Source organism: Pleurodeles waltl, chromosome 11 (assembly GCF_031143425.1).
Source record: "Pleurodeles waltl isolate 20211129_DDA chromosome 11, aPleWal1.hap1.20221129, whole genome shotgun sequence".
NCBI classification, from domain to species: Eukaryota; Metazoa; Chordata; class Amphibia; order Caudata; family Salamandridae; genus Pleurodeles; species Pleurodeles waltl.
The window spans coordinates 573885196-573911569 of NC_090450.1; the positions used below are offsets into that span (position 1 = coordinate 573885196).

General features: G+C 44.1%; 1 protein-coding gene across 5 annotated transcripts in view; it reads left to right on the top strand.

Annotated features, from left to right (window-relative positions):
• Positions 1–26374, top strand: part of CCAR2 (cell cycle and apoptosis regulator 2) — a 566602-nt gene that overhangs the window by 68581 nt on the left and 471647 nt on the right. For 3 of the 5 annotated variants that reach the window (XM_069214048.1, XM_069214050.1, XM_069214049.1), the window contains 2 exons: positions 9138–9229; positions 10655–10769. The exons of the other annotated variants lie outside the window; for them this stretch is intronic. In XM_069214048.1, coding sequence (XP_069070149.1) covers positions 9138–9229; positions 10655–10769 — 207 coding nt within the window. The remainder of the gene's footprint in view (positions 1–9137; positions 9230–10654; positions 10770–26374) is intronic. 5 annotated transcript variants of the gene reach the window in all.

Consider the following 26374-nt stretch of genomic DNA (forward strand, 5'->3'; position numbering starts at 1 on the left):
AGAGCACCCCAGTGAGATCTGTTTACTTTTCTGGTTACACAAGCCCTCTCAAAAGCTGTGAACCATTTGGTGATGTCATCACCATCTTCATATTTTGTTACAATCCCTTTGGGGATTTTTAGGATGTCAGGAGAATCTCTGACCCTATTTAAGTTGCTGCCACCATCGATGGGACCTAGGCCCATCTCTTTTCTTTCCCTTTCTATGGCTAGGAGCTGCTTTTCCAAAGCCAATCTTTTGACCATCCTGGCTAACAGGGGGTCATCTTCACTGGAGTTATCCTCAGTGATTTCAGAGGTGTTGGTCTCTCCTGTGAGGGAACCAGCATCTCTGACTATTATTTTTGGAGTCAGGGTTTGAGGGACCCTGTTCTCCCTAGATAGGACTGGTAGGGGGGAATTTTCCTCCAAGTCACTATCCTCTTCCTCTGAGTTGCCACCCTCAGAGGGGTTGGCCTTTTCAAACTCTGCCAAAAGCTCCTGGAGCTGTATTTTGGTAGGTTTGGGGCCCATTGTTATTTTCTTTATTTTACAGAGTGACCTTAGCTCCCTCATCTTAAGATGGAGGTAAGGTGTGGTGTCGAGTTCCACCACAGTCACATCTGTGCTAGACATTTTGCTTCTAAAAGTTGGAATACTTTTTAAGAATCTACAACTGGTTCTAGAATCTAATTCAAACTTTTAAAAACTTTTAAACTCTAAAAGAAATGCTAAACAGGATCTAACACAAGGCCCTAGCAGGTCTTTTAAGAATTTAGAAAACTTTTCAAATTGCAAAAATCAATTTCTAATGACAATTTTGGAATTTGTCGTGTGATCAGGTATTGGCTGAGTAGTCCAGCAAATGCAAAGTCTTGTACCCCACCGCTGATCCACCAATGTAGGAAGTTGGCTCTGTATGTGCTATTTCAAAGTAAGGAATAGCATGCACAGAGTCCAAGGGTTCCCCTTAGAGGTAAAATAGTGGTAAAAATAGATAATACTAATGCTCTATTTTGTGGTAGTGTGGTCGAGCAGTAGGCTTATCCAAGGAGTAGTGTTAAGCATTTGTTGTACATACACATAGACAATAAATGAGGTACACACACTCAGAGACAAATCCAGCCAATAGGTTTTGTATAGAAAAATATCTTTTCTTAGTTTATTTTAAGAACCACAGGTTCAAATTCTACATGTAATATCTTATTCGAAAGGTATTGCAGGTAAGTACTTTAGGAACTTCAAATCATAAAAATTGCATGTATACTTTTCAAGTTATTCACAAATAGCTGTTTTAAAAGTGGACACTTAGTGCAATTTTCACAGTTCCTAGGGGAGGTAAGTATTTGTTAGTTTTACCAGGTAAGTAAGACACTTACAGGGTTCAGTTCTTGGTCCAAGGTAGCCCACCGTTGGGGGTTCAGAGCAACCCCAAAGTCACCACACCAGCAGCTCAGGGCCGGTCAGGTGCAGAGTTCAAAGTGGTGCCCAAAACACATAGGCTAGAATGGAGAGAAGGGGGTGCCCCGGTTCCGGTCTGCTTGCAGGTAAGTACCCGCGTCTTCGGAGGGCAGACCAGGGGGGTTTTGTAGGGCACCGGGGGGGACACAAGTCCACACAGAAATTTCACCCTCAGCAGCGCGGGGGCGGCCGGGTGCAGTGTAGAAACGAGCGTCGGGTTCGCAATGTTAGTCTATGAGAGATCTCGGGATCTCTTCAGCGCTGCAGGCAGGCAAGGGGGGGATTCCTCGGGGAAACCTCCACTTGGGCGAGGGAGAGGGACTCCTGGGGGTCGCTTCTCCAGTGAAAGTCCGGTCCTTCAGGTCCTGGGGGCTGCGGGTGCAGGGTCTCTCCCAGGCGTCGGGACTTTAGGTTCAAAGAGTCGCGGTCAGGGGAAGCCTCGGGATTCCCTCTGCAGGCGGCGCTGTGGGGGCTCAGGGGGGACAGGTTTTGGTACTCACAGTATCAGAGTAGTCCTGGGGTCCCTCCTGAGGCGTCGGATCTCCACCAGCCGAGTCGGGGTCGCCGGGTGCAGTGTTGCAAGTCTCACGCTTCTTGCGGGGAGCTTGCAGGGTTCTTTAAAGCTGCTGGAAACAAAGTTGCAGCTTTTCTTGGAGCAGGTCCGCTGTCCTCGGGAGTTTCTTGTCTTTTCGAAGCAGGGGCAGTCCTCAGAGGATGTCGAGGTCGCTGGTCCCTCTGGAAGGCGTCGCTGGAGCAGGATCTTTGGAAGGCAGGAGACAGGCCGGTGAGTTTCTGGAGCCAAGGCAGTTGTCGTCTTCTGGTCTTCCGCTGCAGGGGTTTTCAGCTGGGCAGTCCTTCTTCTTGTTGCAGGAATCTAATTTTCTAGGGTTCAGGGTAGCCCTTAAATACTAAATTTAAGGGCGTGTTTAGGTCTGGGGGGTTAGTAGCCAATGGCTACTAGCCCTGAGGGTGGGTACACCCTCTTTGTGCCTCCTCCCAAGGGGAGGGGGTCACAATCCTAACCCTATTGGGGGAATCCTCCATCTGCAAGATGGAGGATTTCTAAAAGTTAGAGTCACTTCAGCTCAGGACACCTTAGGGGCTGTCCTGACTGGCCAGTGACTCCTCCTTGTTGCTTTCTTTGTTCCCTCCAGCCTTGCCGCCAAAAGTGGGGGCCGTGGCCGGAGGGGGCGGGCAACTCCACTAAGCTGGAGTGCCCTGCTGGGCTGTGACAAAGGGGTGAGCCTTTGAGGCTCACCGCCAGGTGTCACAGCTCCTGCCTGGGGGAGGTGTTAGCATCTCCACCCAGTGCAGGCTTTGTTACTGGCCTCAGAGTGACAAAGGCACTCTCCCCATGGGGCCAGCAACATGTCTCTAGTGTGGCAGGCTGCTGGAACCAGTCAGCCTACACAGATAGTTGGTTAAGTTTCAGGGGGCACCTCTAAGGTGCCCTCTGTGGTGTATTTTACAATAAAATGTACACTGGTTTCAGTGTGCATTTATTGTGCTGAGAAGTTTGATACCAAACTTCCCAGTTTTCAGTGTAGCCATTATGGTGCTGTGGAGTTCGAGTAAAACAGACTCCCAGACCATATACTCTTATGGCTACCCTGCACTTACAATGTCTAAGGTTTTGTTTAGACACTGTAGGGGCACAGTGCTCATGCACTGGTACCCTCACCTATGGTATAGTGCACCCTGCCTTAGGGCTGTAAGGCCTGCTAGAGGGGTGTCTTACCTATACTGCATAGGCAGTGAGAGGCTGGCATGGCACCCTGAGGGGAGTGCCATGTCGACTTACTCATTTTGTTCTCACTAGCACACACAGGCTTGTAAGCAGTGTGTCTGTGCCGAGTGAGGGGTCTCTAGGGTGGCATAAGACATGCTGCAGCCCTTAGAGACCTTTCTTGGCATCAGGGCCCTTGGTACTAGAAGTACCAGTTACAAGGGACTTATCTGAATGCCAGGGTGTGCCAATTGTGGATACACTGGTACATTTTAGGTGAAGGAACACTGGTGCTGGGGCCTGGTTAGCAGGGTCCCAGCACACTTCTCAGTCAAGTCAGCATCAGTATCAGGCAAAAAGTGGGGGGATAACTGCAACAGGGAGCCATTTCTTTACAATATGTTTGTGGTTGAGATCGATCAACTTCAGAAGAGCTACACAACTGTAAGTAATGAACCTCCATTCGTCTGAAGGTATGTGATTTGGATGTCATACATCTGATGAAATGTACCGAAAGAAAGTGCAGGTTGGAAGGACATACTGTGCCTACAGAACGATTGAGGTTTAAAGATGTCTGTTAAAATCATCAGAACTGTTCTACTCTGAGCTTGGACCTCTTGAGGTTACCTTTTGTCCTCTTCTTGTGGTAGCACCTGGGGAGACACCTGTGCATCCCAGTCACTCAAATGTGTCCAACACATCCCAGAGCCTTGTTACTGTGTGCTCCTGCAACAAATACAAGGAGATGGGGGTTGCAGAATGTAGCAAGGAGCATATGTTGTGTCTCGGACTCCATGCTGGTGCTCTAATCATAAGTTCAGTAAAATTCTGTTTGAAATGAGAATAGGCTAATTTTCCTCAGACTCTTCTGCACGGAGTGCCTTGTCGGCGCATGTACCTAGGGTCATCGTTAGAGAGCTGCCTTCAAAAGAGCCTGCCCTTCCTGAGGCACATTGCTGTCTCTGCCTTTGTTGTTTCATGAACATTTATGTAAAGATTTAATTGTCCAGATCTGAGGTGGCCTCAAAATAATAATGCAAAAGTGGGATAAGAAAAAATACAATATCAGTACAGTGACCCAAAAAAGTAAATACTCAGGTTCATTTTGGGAGAAAATATTCCTGTTGCTGATGATAAAATGTTGTAGGGCTACTTTTGCTTCCACCGTTTTAAAGATTCACTTTCTTAAAAAACATAGTACAAAAAAAAACTACGCCAGTTGCAAACAGTTGACAGCAAGGGTGACAAATTTGTTTCTTGCTGTACTTGCTAGATAAATGCTGTCTGTTACAAAATGAGCAAGTCACTATTTGACTACAAAACACCTGCATGTAATGCTTACTCTGTCCGTCCAAGTTATTACCATTTCAAAGCAATAGCAGAAATATTCCCCCAATGCCAACCTCCTCTTTCTTCTCCTAATCTACTCATTCCGGGCTTCGACCGGAGGTGTGTGTGCTGTGGCCAAGTCAAACGCTTCTCTAGTCTCTTTTTGACATTCAAGAAACAGAAGTTTATTATCTATTTACCTTTGTTTATGTGTGTAGCAAGTGGAAGAAATAAACTTCCTGCTTTTCTAATATTTGAATGGAGAATGAAACGAGTTTGAAATATTCACCACTGCTTACAGGTAAATAATTAGATAAAAGTCAATCTTGCAGATTTCAGATATGAAGAAAAAAATTCTAAGTAATGTGGTGAGAAAAATAATTGAAGTGGCATCTCAAAGATGTACCAGATAGATTTCAAAACACATCTCAGGATGTGTTCTTTTAGTATAAGCATGCAGAATTTCCAGATAGACATTATTATAACCCATTAAGTTCTTGTTCCAACAAGTGCCTTCAGTAAACACACAGTTCAGTGGATGGAAATACCACCCCGCCTCTCTTAAGCATTTAGATCAACTGAAAGGACAGATACGCTTAGTTAGACCAATTTATTGTTATGTGGTAGGCATACAACAATTGTCTCCACTTCCTCTCTTTAAGTCACTACATTTGATGGGAGGCACAGCAAGGGCTCCTCTGACAAGCCGAACTGAACAATTTGCTACTTTTATACTGACAAATTTTGAAAAAGCCTAGTCAGTGTGCAAGCTTTCCAGCATATTCTAAAGACACACCTCTTTAAAGACCACTACATTGCAATGCACTAACAGCTCACTTCTCCAATAATTGAGTCAGTCATTGACACCGAACGGGGCTCTGCAGTGGATAGGACAGGATTACATTTATGATTATAATAATACCTTAATCAGTCTCCTCCCAGTTATTTTTAGGGAGAAAAATTGAAGTACTCCTGAAGCCGGGCTTACACCTTCCCCCTCCCGCCCCCCCCAACACCCACCCAAAAAAAGTAACATAATGGGGAATCGCAGCCAATAGCTGATAAGTCAAGGGAGCTGGTGGTCAAAAACGTTAAGGAGCTACTGGAGCCATCATTCAGGAAACTGGCAAGCAAAACTGCCTCTCATCGCAGTAGAGTGTGCAGGAACACTGACGTTTCAGCATGTTTGCCGATCAACAGACAGTTATTTTCTGTAAGGTACTGTTCTCCAAGACCATAATGATGTCCTTTCACTTTTCCGATGGAGGGCTCACATTGAACGCTACCCAAATATGACGATTTCCATTTTCAGAAGGAGGCAATTTATCACAATGATCTTTTGTTCAGAATGATCCCAGTAGCTGTGAAAATCTCCTTAATACATTAACGCAGTGGTTACCTAACTTTTTAATGCCACGCCCTCCCCAGTTGAAAAATACAAATCATTAGGCCCCCCTTCAGAATTTTTCACAATTATTTCATAAAGCTAGGAATATTTAAATATGTCTAGAAGTGTTTCTGCTTAAAACAAAACACTGTTATCTGCGTAAGTTTTTATGGTTCTCCTGTGTTAACCTGCATGCAGCCTATTGGCTAAGAATGCTTCATTGTTTTTCAATGTGGTTTTTTCTATTTTTCTCTGCTATTTACTGCTGTTTACTTCCCTAAGTCCAGTTTTTGGGGCTTAGGTAGATATTTATGATCTATTGTGATTTTATAATATGAAAAAAAAAAAAAAACTTGCATAGAAATAAAGCATTTTAGCCTATTTATGATTATAGCCTGCATTGCTGTTTTACACATGATAATATGTATGTATTTTATATATATATATGCTCCGGGGTCCCCGAACAAGGGCGGGAATATTCAATGTTTATGACTTTGATGAGGATACCCCTGGAAGAGAACTAGGATTTACAGGTAAGTAACTTATCCTTCTCTACCTCATGGGTATAGTAAACTAACAATCTAATGCAGCAGACGTCATGAAACAAAACAGCATGCTAGAGTAACTCTTATTGGTGATTTTTACATTTTAACCAATCCTATATAATTAGGTTTTTTTTGTTTTTACTCTGTGGCCCCTTTATATTTGTGGCTGGGGCACCATCAGCAGGGCTGCATCATTCTTGTGCCTGTGTTGCTTACCTTTACTTAACTTGTGGGATTAAAAAAAAATTGTGTATATGCATGCATGCACCCCTGCCTCCGCCTGTGATCATCTGTGAATGGGTATTCACAATTGGAATTAGTTACTATCTGTGTCGTGCAGATTTCTTGTCCCTCTGATATATTAAGAACCTGAAATCACCAGCTCCCACACTTTACTGTCTTGATTTAGGCTTTCTTCGTGACGCTCAACTGGATCCTACCTTTGCATCATGTTTGCTTAAATTCCCTGTATCCTTCTTAGGCTGTACGGGCCTCCTGTAAACTCTATTCCCTTGCATTTTTTACCTTCAAGCTAATTTCCTTGCATTTATTTCTTTAGAAAGAGATTGCAGTCCATAGGTGGAATAGACGGTGTATGTTTCGTTTCAATTATTAGCAGTTATCAACTTCATTTTAAATGAAAAAGTACATTTACTTAATGTTGCCTTGCACAACAGGTGGGCAACCTTGAGGACCTTTTTGTTCTCATCAGTAGGTAGCACTAATAGCTGTTTTTAATGTAATATGTGATTCAGATGTAGTTTCTCTTGGAGAATAGGTGTGAAATGTCCAACGTGTATGGAAAATTATAATGGACCTGTGAATTGCAATCAAGTTGAGGTTGGTGGTCCTGTGTATAACTGAGTGACTGCAGTTGTACTCTTTAACAAAAAGAGTACATTGGAATACAAAATAACCCCTTTCAGTATCATGAACTGCTATGGCTGTGTTTTTTTTTTTTTTTTTTTTAAGACCAAAAAACCTATTTTTGCTTTTAGGCAATTTTATTTTCTTATGTTGGCGAAGGCTCGGCAGCTACTCCATCAAAAAAAAAAAGTTTATAAAAAGCCAGGGTAACGAAACAAGCATTAACAAAACCACAGGTTTGGCAACTCCTTCCAGGCATGTTTCGTCACCAGTGCTTGTTAATTATTGGTTATTCTCTTACAATACACAATTCCATAATACGCATGCCTTCTTTGCTCTTTTGCAAAGGTTTACATGTATTGGGTTTAATTTAATTTGCATTTGCTGTGCTCCTCCTGAATGACCAAGGTCTCTTCCGCCTTCTGTCCTATGAAAGGGCGATCTCTGTATTGGCACCAATGCGTGCAGTGGACAGTAAAGCATGTGTGGTAAAACCGCACACGGAGGACAACCCTTGAAAAGGCATCAGAAGCAGTGCTGAGTCAGCTGTAGCTCATACCTTCTGAGCATGGGTGGCACAGACCAAAAGCAGCTGAAATAACTTTACTGATTGGAATGCTTCTACAAGCATCTGCTCCTTCTGTATTCTACATCTCTGAAATGAAAAATGCCATTGTACTATTTATGACATTTTATTTCTCACATGACAGTAACTCAGTAAATGTAAAATACTCAGTTGTGTGGTATTTATCATTGCAGTGGAGAAAATTGCCAGATGTGCAAATTAGCCTCGGTGCCAAATGATGGCGACCGTCCAACTCTGGTTTATGTGCGTTTGCAGTGTTATTTTTTTTTGCTGGTATGTTCATTCTATGAAATATCGTTGTTGCCAGGACACTTGAGTTGTGTATTGAATTTGAGCTAAAAATAGCTTAGGCCTAAAGATTTCTGGAGTGAAATTTTGAAGCTGACCAAGGTGCCAGGTGGGTACTGTCGTTGCCTCTGGGGTTGGCCCAACCTTTAGAGAGAATATTGTGCTGAGTGTCTTGCAGATTTGCGAGTAGGGCGCTGTGTCAAGTTCATGCTACACCCTGCAGGACTGAAACTGCATACAAAAGGGTGTGCTGTTTTTGCTGATCAGGATATGCATTACCCATTAGAGTTCATGCGATTGACATGAGGATGTGATTCAAAGTTTGGAGGGTGCTGTTTGTGCTGCTCGGGATGTCACTTTCTATAGGGTTCATGAATTGCATTAAGGATACTGACTATCTTTCAGGACAGAAAGATGTCAGCTGGGTTTCTGCAGATGGTTTAGTGGATGTCAGACTGTTGCTTCCCTAAGGTTTTGTTGATAGTTTTTTTCAATCGAGTTTATGATTCAAGGGCTACAAGCTTGTTGCACTGGTCAGTACCATGTTTCTTATGCTGTTTCATTCTGAAACTGCAAAGCAGTTTATTTTAGTCTGATAGCCTTTCCTCAGTTAATAATGAGAATCCGATTGTTCTTGAAGGAGAGAGTGAGGTGCCCAAGATGGGAGTGACACTAAAATGAGGTCAGATCCAACCGCCTGCAAGGTTATATAGCATTTGTCTGTACCAACAAGTCCTTCTGGCTTTCCCAATCATCAGCAGTTAAGAACATTGCTCAGTCCATAGAACGGTTACTTTACGAAACAGAGGTGTTGGGATTCACTCCTCTGTGGTTAGACCAATTTAGAAGCATAGGGATGTTCTGTATGGACTATAGGCCACCCAGCTGTATAAAAAAAAAAGCAGAAAAGGTTGGAATTACGGCACTGTCCGCTCGCCCTCCCTCACCCAATATCTCATTCCTCCACTAGATGGAAGAGAAGCAAAGAGTCTTCACCGGGATCGTCACAAGTCTGCATGATTACTTTGGAATTGTGGATGAAGAGGTCTTTTTCCAACTTAGGTAAGGAAGATCATTTGGAAGGAAAGATCAGCAAGAAAATAATCATTAGTCTCCCACTGCCTTCACATTAAAATCAGTCACTGAGGGAAAGTTTTGTTTCCCAGTCAGCCTGAGTAGGTTAATGAGTAGGCTGTGATACATTCTGGGAAAGTAAGAGCAGGTAACCACTGTCTGAGAGTGCTTATAAACGAGTCTGGGCAAAGAAGAGAAGGAATGTAGGTAGTTGGGTGGAGGAGGACGTGTGAAAAGCATTGCTATTACAGTGAACCATTTAGGGAGAGCTAGGAGGAGGAGGCGGGTATAAGAGAATCGGGGAATAAATGTCCGTGTCAAAACTAGAACCAGTTAGGGTGGACGTGGGAGCAAAGAAACCTGTGCTAGAGATTGGAGGTTGACTGTTTGGTCACAGGTGTACAAGGGGACCTGTCGAGACAAGGAAATACATTGAGAGAGAAACAGTATTTGAAAGGGAGCAAGGTACATTTTGCCTTTATGCAGAAATATTTTTTCAAGGATAAGAGAAAGGATAATTGTTGGTGAATGGTGGTGAATCTCTGACTGCCTTATGAGAGTGAATATAATGTAGAGAAGAAATCAGTAAGTTTGTGAGAGGGGATGAGTTAGTTGGAGCTGCTCAGCCCGACCACTTTTCTGAATGCACCATTCAGGGGTATGGTTTTCTTAGCCTGTCACTAGCATGTTTAGGTAGTAATCACTCATTTATTGGGGTATTTTCATATCTTGCATGCCTAGTGGTGCCTTCCAGGCTCCTCTAAGGTGCAAGTGAAACATCCTGTAAGGTCCAATCCATCTCTTTTATGAACCTTATTGAATCAACCGGTAAAGCTACATACCTCATCTTTGTGATCCTCTGTGCCCCTTCCTTCACTTGCATTAACCCAAATGGGTCATACTTTGAGGTCTTATCCATCACCTTTCCAGTCTCTGTGAGTCAGTCAGGTCCCTTCCATCACCCATTTGAACTCATTGAGCATCAGTGGGTTAATGTGGATTCCTTTAAATTACTGTTTGACCATCAGTGAGTCATGTAAAGTCATGTCCTTCCCCACCATAAACCTCCGTGAGTATGTCTGAGGTCCATCCTACAAACAGAGTTCAGCAGAATAGTTTCTGAAGCCCTATTTGTCACCTTAAGGGCTCTTCATGAGTCTGTGGCTGCATTATTTAGCCATATGAACAGAGTAGCTCTGTAAGGTTCCATCCTTTCCTTGTGATTCTTGAGGAGTCATTCCTAGCCTCCATCCTTAAGCTTTGTAATCCTCCATGATTCCATCTTTATATGGTCCCAGTCTTCAGATATTTGTGAATAGTCTGGCCCAACATTGCAGCATAGTCATAAGACTGTTTAACCTTGCAAAGGTGCCAGTCCTAGGATGCTCACTCTCCCTTCTTGGTTTTTCTTAGTGTTGTGAAAGGCCGCATGCCAAAGGTGGGTGAGAAGGTGCTGGTGAAGGCCGTGTACAACCCCAGCCAGTCCGTCCAATGGAATGCGGTGAAGATCCAGGCGTTATCCAGTCAGGTACCTTAGTGGGCCTCTGGGGGAGGAGGGACTTGCGAAATTGCCCTTTCGCGTCAGTCTGAGTCTTTCTTCAACCACCACCCCACTCTTCAAATCCTTGTGTAAGGAAAGGTATGACACCCTGTTGTCATGAGAAGTTACCAGTCACAACTTAAACAAAAAAAAAATGTACAGGCAGGGCAAAAGGCAGAAAGAAACAAAAATTTATATTCAGCAACATTGTTGAGTAATATTAATTAAGAATAACTGGAAAGCTTTAGAGGGGCTATCACTGGCACTGTGACATTGACAAGAATTATAACAAAGAACATTGATCTTACAAGGGATTAAAGAGCATCCTTTTGTGATTGTTTTCTGAAAAGATGGCTTGAACCTGGACCCTGATAATGAGAGAGAAAAGAGGGCAGTTCTTCATATGGCAAGCGACTAGCACCAGATTTATACGGCGCTCCTATCTAGAAACTTCATGAAGTTCATTACCAGTGTAACGGAAATCAAACCCAAAGAAAACGCACCACCAATAACATGAGTCACACAGTGAAGCTAACCGAGAGAAGTGCAACACTGCAGAGTGACATAATTAGCAGCAGCATATGCTTTTCAGGCAATCTTCAGAGCTGCAGCTAGTTTATAAAAACAGAGGTGCAGGAAACTACATTACATTAGTATAAAAAACAGATGGCAAAGCACTGAAAATATCACAAGGAAACTAATAAACTGTAACCTCAGACCGGTTAGTCATTGCCCTTCTTCAAAACTTGCTCCTAAACTCCGAACTTAAGATGGCAGTCTAAGACAGCTAGAAAAAAAATACATTGTATGCTGCCATGAACTTCAGATAAACTATAGAGGCTCTGCTCTTCTTTGTCCGGTTTAAAGGTTACCGAGAAAGGCAATAAACACTAATTGCCATAGCACAATATGGGCAAAAACATGCTTAAACAAAGCAGGGTAGGGGGCACAGCAAGTGACAACTCTGGCATGAAACATTGACCGGTATTTTCTTCAAGAAATATCCCCACAGGATTCTTTAAGTGCTAGTTTAGGGGAAAATAATAATTGGAATGAACAATGTTTCCTAGTTATCTGGAAATAAACCACATTTGGTCCAGAAGAATACCTTGTTCTCCCTACCAGTAATGGACCATTTTCCCCACTTGGTCTGCAGCTTCTCATTCTGCTATGTTCTCTGTCTAATTCACGGGCAGGTATGTTCAGAAATGTGTAAATAATAAACCAGTGCTACAGCTTTCACTTAGTATTTCAGGCAGATGAAAAAATAGGTAGGTGGTGTTCAAAGACTACAAAGTCGATATAAATGATGTGATCCAGAGAATTCTACCAAGTTTTAAAGCAGTCACTAGGCACTGTTCATTAGGGCATAATAGCCCCAGCACAGGTTAGCAGAGGGCATAGGACCACAAAGTCTCATTTCACTACTATGAACTGATCAGTGGTGCTACCCAAATCCTCTGGGTGGGAGATCTGAATGGAAGTCAGTACTGTTTACAGAACGTTCTTTACCACTTTACCGTCACCCTTGGTGGCAACAAGCAATTTCTCTGAGAGGAACAAAGGTGGCAAGTAATGTAATGCTGTCAACTATAACAGAAATCTGACATTTTGTTTTTTTAATTCGTGCATATGTCGAGAGGTGTGACTCAGTTGACGTTTTGGATCAGACCACCTCAATAAGCACCTCTAATGCCCCCAGGTCACATGGGAAAGCACTTTGTGAGGCTGTTATGAAGATTTGGAACTCGCCTATCTTGCATTCCAAATGGAATCTTCACTTCTGAAGTTTAGAAAACTATTTGAAAATGTAGTTTTTTCTTCAGTCGTTTTATTTGTTGTTCCTCTAGTGGTGCTCATGTTGTCATCTTAGCTCCATGAAGCTTTTAAGTATGGGAACTCAAATACAATTTACCTAAATATTAATCTTTATTGAACAATAAAGGGTATAAGGCCTCTAGAGCTGGTGTATTAGCTGTTGCCAGGTTGTAGTGGTTTGTCTTCTGCACCAGACACTTCGTTTATCTTACTGAGAGAGTTCAATTCACTGGATAGCCACTATGCATAAAACTGGAAATGTGGCAATCTGTGGCTTATGGATCAAGCAAGATGTGAAGAGACTTGTGCCTCAATATTTACCTCTGAGGCAGCGAATGGCAACATCCCTTTTTCTGGCGTCTGGATAGTCCTACAACAGAGACTGTAAGCTCTATTCTAAGCTGAATATGCAAAACAATAGTCATTTGGAGCTACAAATCACCAGGTCCGTCCGCAAAATACTTCAATTCAGATTAGGGCTATAGTCTTAAGAGAAAGTTAATTTTTGTTATGCATTGTACATTTACATCTTGTCTGCTAGTTTACCTGTTGAAAATTAGTACTTAGGTTGGTAGTACAATGTGAAAATGCATAAGCTAGACTTTGTAAATGATTGGTAGTGGAAGTAGCATAATATTGTCTTGGGCCTTTTAAACATAAGTCCATATAACCATTCTTGTTTTTGCATATGGTCCTACATCTCCACTCCAGATATTTTTCTCCCATATTTTTTGTTGTGTGTACCCTATCCTGTTTGAATCTGCTGTCATCATTTTTTCTTGGACTCTCTTTACTATCGGCACAAAATTAGTATCCCCCCTTAAAAGCTAGGTGCAAAGGCCATTGATTATATAATGGTACAGTCTAAACTTTACTTGTACCTTCCAGATCCAATATGATGCACGTTGACTGAGTGTGTGAAAAAACTCACACTTTTAAAAGAGTAAATACACCGAACCATCTGGAGACAGTTTAGTTCACACTGTTATGCATTTGCACACAAAAGATTTGTTTATGCCCGCTTCTGGTTAGTTTTCTGTAAAGAAAGGCCAGAACAGGGAAGAAAATTCACCTTTTAGCAATGTTTGCTCATTACTCAATGGTCAGTAGTAGATACCAACTATAGTTAGGTACTGCTTGCAGAGGTGGGCTCAACTTATGGCCTTTAAGTTACTTATGGGAGGCATTATCTCCAAGACTGAGCTAGTGCTTGATTATTCTTTGGACCACACCCGTAAATTTGAGCTAAAACTGTGGAAACACTTAAAAGTACATTCTGCAAATGTGCAGGACAAAAATCAAAATAATTCTGAAACATTTTGGACATGGAATCAAAAGCAGTCCTGGTGTGAAGTGTGCTAGCTTCTAAATTACTATGGTGATGTATTTTGAAACCAATGAACCATATGACTGAATTCTTACTTGTATGAAACCACATGCTTGAGTAAAATTTTAAATGGGAACTTATGTAATCCTTACTTTTTATCTTTTGATGTGTGGTTAAGAATCCTTGGAGTACATTGAATTCCTTCTATTAAGGATCCAATCTTTGGATGTGGTTAGAAAAAATGAATCAACAAATCTTCAAGCAGATTCTAACCTCAAAGTAGGTAGCAGTAGCTTTTTGATCTGAAAGGTGACGTTCAACTGTTTAATAATAAAGGATAGTGTGCTGTTGATTAAGGTGTGCAATTCCGAAACTCCCAACCAAACGTTGCCTTTGCACAGATTTCCTTTTTCAGAGAGGCTTGCTTTAGGGCTTCAGTGCAGCAAATTGGAAGTAACAAATTCAGTATAAGTCTTAGGGACTGCAGCACACATTAGATCACGTTTAGCGCCTTCAGAACCAAGAGGTTTGATTCTAGAAATGTCTGCAAACACCACCTTTGAAAGACTTCTGGTTGTGACAAAAATGTTTCTGACAATTCCAGGTTACAGAAAACCGGACGTTTGTGGGTGGTCCTTTTCTGCACATACAACCATGCTCTGGAACTAAGAGCAAGAATGAGAATCCTTTGCAAGTATTTGAAAATTACTATGTTCTCCACCCCTGACTATGCCTCCCATCCAAGATTGCCTTCTGTCCTGGACATTTTCTAGAAGATCCTGAAAGCTACACCTGTGGGATCTAGTGGTAGCACCAAGATTTCAGTGACATGATTGGAACTCGTTCTAGCCCACACACATGAAACACTACACTTCATATATAGGTTACTGTAAACAAACACTCTTCCTAATTTATATAGCAAACACAGTAACTTCTTATCTGATCACCCAGTAAAACACTTTAGGTCTACACCATTGGTGTGACTCACTACACAAATGTTGCAGTACCATTGGAGCATGGTGCCTGACAGTAGTCCTTTTATATTTAGGTAAGAAAATTACAAAGTCCTTGGGATGTACTGGTCTGGTGGGAGGATGATTTACAAATGTAAAGGAAAGCTGGCACTGTGGTTGGTTCTGGCTTGCTACCTGCTTAACCAAACTAGAATGAATATTGCTGCTCAAAGGTAAACATACTGCACAACAGATAAGATTTTACTTAGCCATACAGCCTTGCTAACGACTCTCTACCCTGTGATATGTGAAAAAGCCTAGGTCATTGAAGGTCCCTAGCTACTGTGAAAGAGGCAAGAGGAAGCAACATTGCCCAGGATCTAGAGGAGTAGGACCTCTGGTTGGGGGGAAGACTTGCACAAAACTAGACTGACCAGCTGAGTGGTGGACTTAATGAAGGTTGAGTCCTCCCCATGTCAGACGACTACTTAACCCTTTGGCTAGTACGACAGCCGTGAATGCTAGCAGTGCCCTAGAACCCCCTTGGGAGGAGGCACAAAGAGGGTGTACCCACCCTCAGGGCTAGTAGCCATTGGCTACTAACCTCCCAGACCTAAACACGCCCTTAAATTTAGTATTTAAGGGCTCCCCTGAACCTAAGAATTTAGATTCCTGCAACTACAAGAAGAAGAGGACTGCTGAGCTGAAAGACCCCTGCAGAAGAAGAAAAGAAGACACCAACTGCTTTGGCCCCAGTCCTACCGGCCTGTCTCCTGCCTTCCAAAGAAACCTGCTCCAGCGACGCTTTCCCCAGGACCAGCGACTTCTGAATCCTCAGAGGATTGCCCTGCTTCAAGAGGAACAAGAAACTCCCGAGGACAGCGGCCCTGTTCCAAAAAGACTGCAACTTTGTTACAGAGGAGCAGATTTAAAGACCCCTGCAAATCCCTGCAAGAAGCGTGAGACTTGCAACACTGCACCCGGCGACCCCGACTCGACTGGTGGAGAAACAACGCTACAGGGAGGACCCTCCGGCGACTCCAAGACTGTGAGTAACCAAAGTTGTCCCCCCCGAGCCCCCACAGCGACGCCGGCAGAGGGAATCCCGAGGCTCCCCCTGACCGCGACTGCCTGACTCTAAAATCCCGACGGCTGGAAAAGACCCTGCACCCGCAGCCCCCAGCACCTGAAGGATCAGAACTCCAGTGCAGGAGTGACCCCCAGGAGGCCCTCTCCCTTGCCCAGGTGGTGGCTACCCCGATGAGCCCCCCCCCCCCTTGCCTGCCTGCACCGCTGAAGAGACCCCTTGGTCTCCCATTGACTCCCCTTGGAAACCCGACGCTAGTTTGCACCCGGCCGCCCCCGCGCTGCTGAGGGTGTACTTTTTGTGTGGACTTGTGCCCCCCCGGTGCCCTACAAAACCCCCCTGGTCTGCCCTCCGAAGACGCAGGTACTTACCTGCTGGCGGACCGGAACCGCGGCACCCCCTCCTCTCCATTGAAGCCTATGCGTTTTGGGCACCACTTTGAACTCTGCACCTGACCGGCCCTGAGCTGCTGGTGAGGTGACTTTGGGGTTGCTCTGAACCCCCAACGGTGGGCTACCTTGGACCCCAATCTGAACCCCGTAGGTCGTTTACTTACCTGCAAAAACTAACATTACTTTACCTCCCCCAGGAACTGTGAAAATTGCACTGTGTCCACTTTTAAAACAGCTAAATGTGTTTTATGTAAAAAAAAGTATAGATGCTATTGTAATTATTCAAAGTTCCTAGAGTACTTACCTGCAATACCTTTCAAATGAGATATTACATGTAGAATTTGAACCTGTGGTTCTTAAAATAAACTAAGAAAATATATTTTTCCATAACAAAAACCTATTAGCTTGGAATTGTCTCCGAGTGTGTGTTCCTCATTTATTGCCTGTGTGTATGTACAACAAATGCTTAACACTACTCCTTTGATAAGCCTACTTTTCGACCACACTACCACAAAATAGAGCATTAGTATTATCTCTTTTTGCCACTATCTTACCTCTAAGGGGAACCCTTGGACTCTGTGCATGCTATTCCTTACTTTGAAATAGCACATACAGAGCCAACTTCCTACATTTCCCAATCTAATACTGTTGGTATTGTTATCAATCACATTTCCCCCATCTGTGCATCAAGATGACACTGGCCATAAAGTTGACGCTAATCCTTTGCGGCCCCCAGAGGGCATCACCCTTTGGGGCCTCCATACTTAATCTCCAGCAGCATCTCCTTACAATACCCTCCTCGTAATGGAACGGGCTCCCTTCCGTTTCTGCTCTCGTTGTCACGCAAAATAACCACAGACCGACTGACTACAGGGAAGCATATTGGGAAGGCAGTTACAGTTTTTGCTCAAAGAGGATGCTCTGAGACCATCAAGCATGCCGGCTAGAAATGCAGTAGAAGACTGCTAAAGACACCTCTTTGATCATCAAGACGTTGGTGAGGAACTGCATTTACAGGCTTCGATTGCTGGAGGAGGCATTTTCTGTCAAGGCCAGTTCAGAATCCTATCCAGAGTAAGAGTTTGAAGTCACCGACATCACTCTGGAGACACGCACCATGAATACTGTACCCCCCTGCCCCTCAGCCTCGAGTTGAAACAGACGCCTCCAGATCAAGAGGCCTTCGGACCACCACTGCCCGTAGGCCATGGTCATCAGAGAGAGTCAAGTTCAAGCACATCTGAAAGATCTCACGATACAGGGTATATGGGACTCCAAACACCCAGGTCACCACATTAACTTCCTTGAGCTTCAGGTTGTTCACCTTGCCTTGAAAGCTTTCCTTCCTCACCTCATTCACAAGGTTGTTCCAGTCCGGAGGGACAACGTGACAGCCATGTATTACCTACAAAAACAAAGGAGGGGGGAATGCTTTCTGCAACTTTCACAGCTCACAGACCATTTAGAAATGGGCTTTGCGTCACAACATACACCTGATAGCAGAGTTTTTCCCAGACAAGGACAACAACTTAGCAGACCTGCTAATCAGGATGCAGCAACAAGTCAACGAATTGGAACTCCACCTGTACTTCCTCTACAAATCCTTCTCCATTACTTCCAGAGGTTGGGGTTCCCTCTAATAGACCTTTTCGCAACAGCAAAAAAACACAAAATGTCAAGGCGTCGCCTCCAGGTTTCCACACCTACTATCTGATGGCAATGCCTTATGGATGATTTGGTCAGGGATATTTGCCTACGATTTCCCTCCTCTCCCTCTCCTTCCATTTCTGGTTCAGAAGGTCAGGCAAATGTCTCTTACAATAATCTCGGTACCTCCCACCTGGGTTAGTCAACCCTGGTTCACAACACTAATAGGCCTCTCCGTAGTACTCCAGGAAATGCTCCCCAACAGACCAGAACTTCTCACTCAGAACCATGAAGAAATCGGGCACCCTGATGCCAGGACTCTCAATCTAGCAGTTTGGCTTCTGAGGTCAGAGAGATTGGTTACCATAATTTGCCACCAGAATGTATGGGCATTCTTAAAGAAGCCTGTAGACCTACCACTAGAGCTTGCTGTGTGGCAGAATTGAAACATTTTTGTTTGCTACTGTACTGAGACACCACCAAACCTTTCAAAGCTCCTGTACAAGACAGTCGCTTCACATCTGTAAGATTACATCTGGCTGGCATTGCTGCCTTCTATAAAATGGGCAGCACCGTTCTTTGTTGAAGTTACCAGCCATTAAATCCTACATGGAGGTGTTCAAAAGAGTTATCCCACCACGGGTTCCACCCGCACCTCCATAGAACCTTTATGTCTGCCTCACAAGACTAGTGCCCTCCATTTGAACCCCTACACTCATCATGCCCCCTTCAATTTCTTTCTTGGAAAGTGGCATTTATAGTCTCCATCACTTCACTTATTCCTGTTAGTGAGCTCCAGGATTTAAACTTGGTAGAACCTTTCTTCCATTACAGAGAGACAGAGTGGTTCTCCACACCGACCCTAAATTCGCCCTAAAGTGGTTTCTCATTGTCACCTCAACCAGTCAGTTGAGTTACCAATGCCCCCACCCCCCAACCAGATTCTGTTGCGGAAAGAGCTCTATTTACATTAGATGTAAAAGAGCCCTTGTGTTCTATATTGATAGGACTTAAACTTTCAGAAAACTAAACTAAAACTAAACTTTCTGTTGCTTATTCTCCCCCACATAAAGGCAGCCCAATATCTAAACCAGTCCTAGCCGCATGATAGTAAAATGCAGTCAGACTTGTTATGATAAAGCCAAAAGAACTTTACCCACTCCTCCTCGAGCACACTCTGCTAGGAAAAAGGGAGCGTTAGTGGCTTTTCTAGGAAACATTCCTATAGTTGCCCTATGTAAAGCAGCTACATAGGCCACACCACACCTTCACCAGACATTGTGTGGATGTTTTAACACATCAACAAGCTAATGTAGGTCAGACAGAGTTACATGCTCCTTTTCAAACTGCAACACCGACAGATTAGCCACCACTTCTGAGGGGGACTGTTTTACAGTCCATACAAAGCATGTGTGTCTACAGGCACACATGCCTCAAACTAAATATGTTACCCTGTAAGAATCTGTTCGTGGCATGTAGTGCTGTAGATTCACATGTGCCTACTCTCCTTCCCAGACATCTTTGGCCGTTCCAGCCTTTTTTACTCTTTCTTACTTGTACAGCTCATTACTCACACTTATTCCGCACTCCATTCTCCACCTGCCTGTGGTAATACAATATAACAATGGAGTTGATGCTCAGTATCCCAGAGGATGAGTTGTCACTCTACCATGTGACTCGAAAGACTTTGTTCGGGGAAAAAAAAACAAAAAATAACAGCCCTCTCACATCCGGACCCAGCACTAGATGGCAGGAGTATGCAGAGCATGTGAATATTTAGCATTACATGCCACAAACCGATGTTTACAAAGTAACGTAGACTTTTGGAATATTGTCATTGTGTGCAAGAAGAATCGGAAGAAAACGCCGTCCGTATCGGAAACCATGCCTCTTCCCTACACAGGAGAGTCGCCATCACCACTTCCTTCTGCCTCCAAATATGAGGTGCTGTTGTCACTATCATTACAAATGGAGGGAACATTGCAAATGGATGGAATGTATAAATGCAGCTCCTTATCCACCCTTAAAGAAAGGCATTCTCCACAGGAGTCCTGTGATCACGTCACCAGCTGAAATGATTTTTCATCTAGTGGGTAAGATGGCAGGCAAGCAGATCTAACTGGAAGTGTCCCCAAAGGGACATCAATAGGAGGAAGGCATTTGAGTCCTCTAGGAACCCCCAGCACAACATTTTATGTACCAGAGAGGTGGCCCTGCACTATTTGGGTAATAAAAAATAAAGAATACCCACACAGATGTGCTAAAACATCTTGGCAAGTTCAGCCATTATTTTTGACCTGGGTTTCCCAGTTGGTTGATGCAACAAACCACTAAGACATTGTCCATCCTTAGCAATGTGCACTATGTTATGCTAGCTTTTTCAGACTCTTCAGTTTAAAAGATCCTACCAAGAGCTTGAGGCAAATGATATGTAGTCTCAATTCCTCCCTCTGACCATTTTCTGCCTGTAGTATGTCTCCACAGCACGTACCATAGCTGGACCTGCTGGCAGCAGACTACCACAAAATCTGGAGTGCTCACAAAAATGATGCTCCTTTTCCAGGCCTCCATGTTGTCCAACCACCTCTGAAATTCTACCTTGACTTATTTTTAGTGGGGAACAGGATCTGAGTATTGAAGGCCCTTCTAAAGAGGGTCTGCCTTCAGCCATTTCAGGGTCTGTAAAGATCTCTTGAAACAAAGCTCAATTGAGCACCACATACCTTACATGTTTGTGTAGAGACATCCTGTCTGAAACGAGCACACGCCTCTGCTTCCGATTTATGAAGATAGTCTTGTCTCCTAGGTGTTGCATAGTTGCCGGAACGACTGGTATCACAAATGCCAAAAAGGTGATAACTTGCTTCTAGTTTGACATTTCATAGTAGCTTACTAAGCCCAGGCTTTGGAGGAGGTGAACTGTTCGTTGAAAGTGCAGAAGATGTTTGTTTCAAGGCTGATCCATCAACTGGATGTCTTTTAAATAGACTATCGTCCTGAGTCCTCTGGTCCTAGGAAGCTCTATCTTTCTGAGCACTAAGGTAAAGCGCCAAGGAAAGTCCGAAGCTAAGGACTGTGAACTTGAATATCTGTTTTTTCCACCTGAGTGCTGCTGCTACTGAAATACAGGAATAGTCGGGTAAGTGTCTTACAGGTCCAGCCTAACTATCCATCCGTTGTTTTGGAGGAAGTCTCTCAGGAGGTGTATACCCTCCATTTTGAAATGGCGATAATTAGCCAGCCATTGAATTCCTTCTTGTCGATAACTGGATGGAACCCTTTCCCCTTCTTAAACAAGGGGAGGCTGCTCAGAAAACCTCTGGTATGCAGGGAGGTTTACTCTCTCCACCCTTTTGACTTCACCTCCTCTGCTTCTACCAATGTGCTCTGCCCTTGCAAATGCAGCGATTGTTGAAGTCTTTCCTGTTGTGGGGAGCTGTAGAGTTCTAAACGATACATCACATCCGTTTGAAATACCAATGCTTCTCTTGTAATATATCACCCTGCAGTTAATAAAAGCTAGTCAGCCTTCCTCTACCCTTAATTGCCCAGTAATAATTCTCACCAGAATGGGTAGCACAGATGCTTTGATACTTTGATAGCTCCCATACTGATTTTTGTATGGTCAGAAGGCCTAACTTGATGAACAAGCTGGCTACCGTTCTATTGGTGGTACCTATATATAATAATAATAAGAAGAAGAACAGTGCCACATATTCTGTTATGTCCTTGACCGCATGCAGAGCTGAGAACCCATGACTTATCCAAATTGATCCACTGTATCCCTTTCAGTGAAAAGTTTGCCAGGGCAATAGTCAAGGAGAAAGTACAAACATCTGCAGCCATCATTATTGTTGCAATGGGTGTTTTCAATGTGGGCTTTCATGAGCTGGCAGAAGCAGCTGTTCTAAGGAGACGAGGATAGCTGAGATCTACTGCTTTCTGTACAAAAGTAAAGAAAAGATCCAGGACACACCACTTGACTGATACACCTTGTTTGGCTAGTACTTGAACAGTGCATGTAAAACTTGTAAACTGACGCTGGGAGATCCCTCTGGGCTCTTCAATAATGATGTCCTGGGTCAGCCACTTTACGCGACTCAAGAAAATCCAAGGCATATACGGAAGGTTTCAACCAATATGAAGGTCAAAGCCAGCCATGTTACACACCTCCTCTCCAAGAACAGTTGTGATATGACCAAGGTTTTATATCCAACAGAAACCAGAGGAGGGGATATTGCAGGTCTTCCAGACAGGGAGGAAAACCCCCCACCAATAACGTGTGCTCCCAGGACAACCAAAATAGAGCTCGACTCTCCACAGCTGTAACGCTCATCTACTCCTGTCCTGTCCCCCACACACCTGCAACTCCCAACTCATGCCACTACTTTATACCAGAAAACAGGTCAGGAGGGCATTTTTCTTTTTTACATCTCATGGACGTCCACAACATCTGATGAGGGGATTCAGTGGATTGTGTGCTTGGAAATCACTGTGGAGTTTGTTCATAAACCCACCTGTCTGCACATCCAAGAAGGAACATCATCTACACTTGTAGGAGCTACAACAGGAAATCCTCCTCCTCAAGGAAGTGATAGAGATTGACCTGAGAACCCAGACAAACTAGGGTTTTTATTTCACATTCTTTTTGATCAAAAAAGAAAACTGGATTGTGAAAGCCTATTCTAGACCTCAGGGAACTGAACAAGTTACTGAAGAAGCAGTCTTTTTACACAATAACATAATCTGACCTCCCAGGACTTTCAGGGAGCAGATTTCTGCATCCACAGAGTTTATATATGCATGAAACTCAGTGCTGTCCTGCCACTGAAAAGTGGAGGTATTTTCTGTCAATTGAAGGTGCTTCCATTCAGTCTCAAATAAGCACCCTGGATTTCCACCAAGTGCTTAGTCCCACTTGCTACGACGGAGGGTTATCAAGTATACCTGTATTTGTATGAGTGCCTCGTCAAGGCGAGAAGCAAAGGCTTCTATGGATGCTTGCATCAGTGTGTTTTACAGATTGTGACTGACACTGAAATAAGACAAGTCATCTCTGGAACTAGACACATGTCCAATTCTTAGGTCTCAAGAATTGGGAGGAGATCAGGTTTTGGGGCAAGATCAGTTTTTAAGACACTAGACCTGCAGTCTGGAAAGGGAGACAGAGCAGTGAGGCTTCACATCATGGCAAGGGCCTTCTCTGCCAAGCAGTTTGTTGTGGTCAGTCTATACAAATTAATGCTGGGCCAAATGTCATTGGCTTAGGACCCTTTAGCAGGCTCCAGGTGAGACCTGTTTTAAAAATAAAATAAAAATTGTTCAGTCAATGGATGCAGGTGACAGCTGGTGGGGTGACCCAGTCCGTTTGTCAAAATGGCTCAACCAAGCGCTGCTATTGTAGAGGTTCCCCCCAAGTCTCAATGCAGGCCTCCAAATTCCATCCATCATCATGCAGAGTAATGCTAACAACTGATGCATCCAAGGGGGAAATGGGGCACTCACATATAATATGAACTGTTGACCACACGTCTCTGGTTAGATGCAGAAGAGATCCTTCAAATCAACGTCCTGGAGCTACGAGCCAAAAGATTAGTCCTACAACATTCCGCCTGGGATAAGTAGGACAAGCAGTCCTCATGAAGATAGTCATCACACAATCGATGTTTAACATCCCTAAGCAGGGAGGAAGAGTTTGTAAAAGGTGCAGCTACCATGGGAATGGGCTCCCTCCCACAGGTCAACATTACTGTAAAACGCATACCTGCATTACAGAATGATCTGGTAGACTCACTGTAGGAAGTTGGCTCTGTATGCACTATTTCAAAGTAAGGAATAGAATGCAGAGAGTCCAAGGGTTCCCCTTAGAGGTAAGATAGTGGCAAAAAGAGATCATTCTAATGCTCTATTTTGTGGTAGTGTGGTCGAGCAGTAGGCTTATCAAAGGAGTAGTGTTAAGCATTTGTTGTACACACAGGCAATAAATGAGGAGAACACACTCAAAGACAATTCCAGGCCAATAGGTTTTTGTATAGAAAAATATATTTTCTTAGTTTATTTTAAGAACCACAGGTTCAAATTTTACATGTAATACTTCAAATGAAAGGTATTGCAGGTCTGTACCTTAGGAACTTTGAATAATCAAAATAGCATACACAGTTTTCAAATAAACCACATATAGCTACTTTAAAACTAGACACAGTGCAATTTTCAACAGTTCCTCGGGGGAGTAAGAGGTAGTTAGTTTTTGCAGGTAAGTAAACCACCTACGGGGTTCAAGTTTGGGTCCAAGTTAGCCCACCGTTGGGGGTTCAGAGCAACCCCAAAGTTACCACACCAGCAGCTCAGGGCCGGTCAGGTGCAGAGGTCAAAGTGGTGCCCAAAACGCATAGGCTTCAATGGAGAAGGGGGTGCCCCGGTTCCAGTCTGCCAGCAGGTAAGTACCTGTGTCTTCGGAGGGCAGACCAGGGGGGTTTTGTAGGGCACCGGGGGGGACACAAGTCAGCACAGAAAGTACACCCTCAGCAGCACGGGGGCGGCCGGGTGCAGTGTGCAAACATGCGTCGGGTTTCCAATAGAAATCAATGGGAGACCAAGGGGTCTCTTCAACGATGCAGGCAAGGGGGGGGCTCCTCGGGGTAGCCACCACCTGGGCAAGGGAGAGGGCCTCCTGGAGGTCACTCCTGCACTGGAGTTCCGATCTTTCAGGTCCTGGGGGCTGCAGGTGCAGAGTCTTTACCAGGTGTTGGGATCTGGGAAGCAGGCAGTCGCGGTCAGGGGGAGCCTCGGGATTCCCTCTGCAGGCATCGCTGTGGGGGGTCGGGGGGGGGCAACTCTGGCTACTCACGGTCTTTCCTACAATGTTGTATGGTTAAAGTTTGTTTTTATTTTGTTTGTGCCTTGAATTTGTAGTCCTGTTGATGATTACAGAAGGAAGCCTGTGGTTTCAGATCCCTGTCTGTTGCATGCCTAAATGTTTGACTGTGTTCTGTGTGCATAAATGTTGTATGAAATCATTGTAAGTGTGTAGACGTGTGGTGGTTAGGGTCTCATGTCCGAGGAGGTAGCACAGCCTGCATGTGTGGGAAAGTACCCTTTTTCAACATGGTCACTGTTGGAAATGGCCCTTATTGCAGGGTTATCCCCAAACGTTTTGCCTTCTTCCTCCTATTTTTTTAGGTCTGTTTTTCTTGGTTTATTGTCTCTGTGCACATTACCACTGCTAATCGGTGCTAAAGTGCAAGTGCTCCCTATAGACATTGTATTGTTGATTGGTTTATCCATGATTGGCTTATTTGATTTACTAGTAAAGTGCACTAGAGGTGCCCAGGGCCTGTAAATCAAATGCTACTAGTGGGCCTGCAGCACTGGTTGTGCCACCCACATTAGTAGCCCTGTAAACATGACTCAGACCTGCCATTGCAGTGTCTGTGTGTGCAGTTTTAAACTGCCAATTCGTCTTGGCAAGTGTACCCACTTGCCAGGCCTCAACCTTCCCTTTTACTACATGTAAGGCACCCCTAAGTTAGGCCCTAGGTAGCCCTATGGGTAGGGTGCAGTGTATGTTTAAGGTAGGACATATACTAGTGTGTTTCATATGTCCTAACCGTGCAGTACTGCCAAATTCGGTTTTCACTGTGCAAGGCCTATCTCTCTCATAGGTTACCATGGGGGCTGCCTTTAAATATCCTTAAAGCGCAGATTCTCTTTGACAGAGGATAAAAATGTGGAGTTTAGGGTCTTTGAGCTCAAACTTTAAAAATACATCTTTTAGTGAAGTTGGTTTTTAGATTGTTAGTTTGAAAATGCCACTTTTAGAAATTAGGCATTTTCTTGCTTAATCCATTCTGTGACTGCCCGTTTGTGGATTCCACGTCTGGGTCAGTATGACAGTTGGGCTGTTCACACCTCTCCTCTAGACAGTGACACAAAGGAGGCTGGGGTGTAGCCTGCATATCTTGATTAGCCATCTGTGCTGGAGGGGAGGGGAGGAGTGGTCACTCACACCTGAAAGGACTGTGCCTGCCTTCACACAATGCTGTCTCTGACCTCCCGGTGAGTGTCTGGGGCCTGGCCTGGACAAGGAAGGATCTTGCAAACCCTTGACTTTGCTTTGAAGTTTGCCAACTTCAAAGGCAGAACTGGGTATTAGAAGACCCAAAACCCCAGACTTTTAGAATCTTTCTGAAACCAAGAGGAACCTCTGCCCAGGAGAAGAGCTGAAGGATGAGAACTGCCCCTTTGCTGTGTTGCTTTGCTGGACTGGCCTGCAGTTGATGCTTCTGCCTGAAAAGAGTGCAAAGGGTGAACTTTGCTGTGTGTCCTGCTTGAGAAAGTTCCCCAAGGGCTTGGAGTAGAGCTTGCCTCCT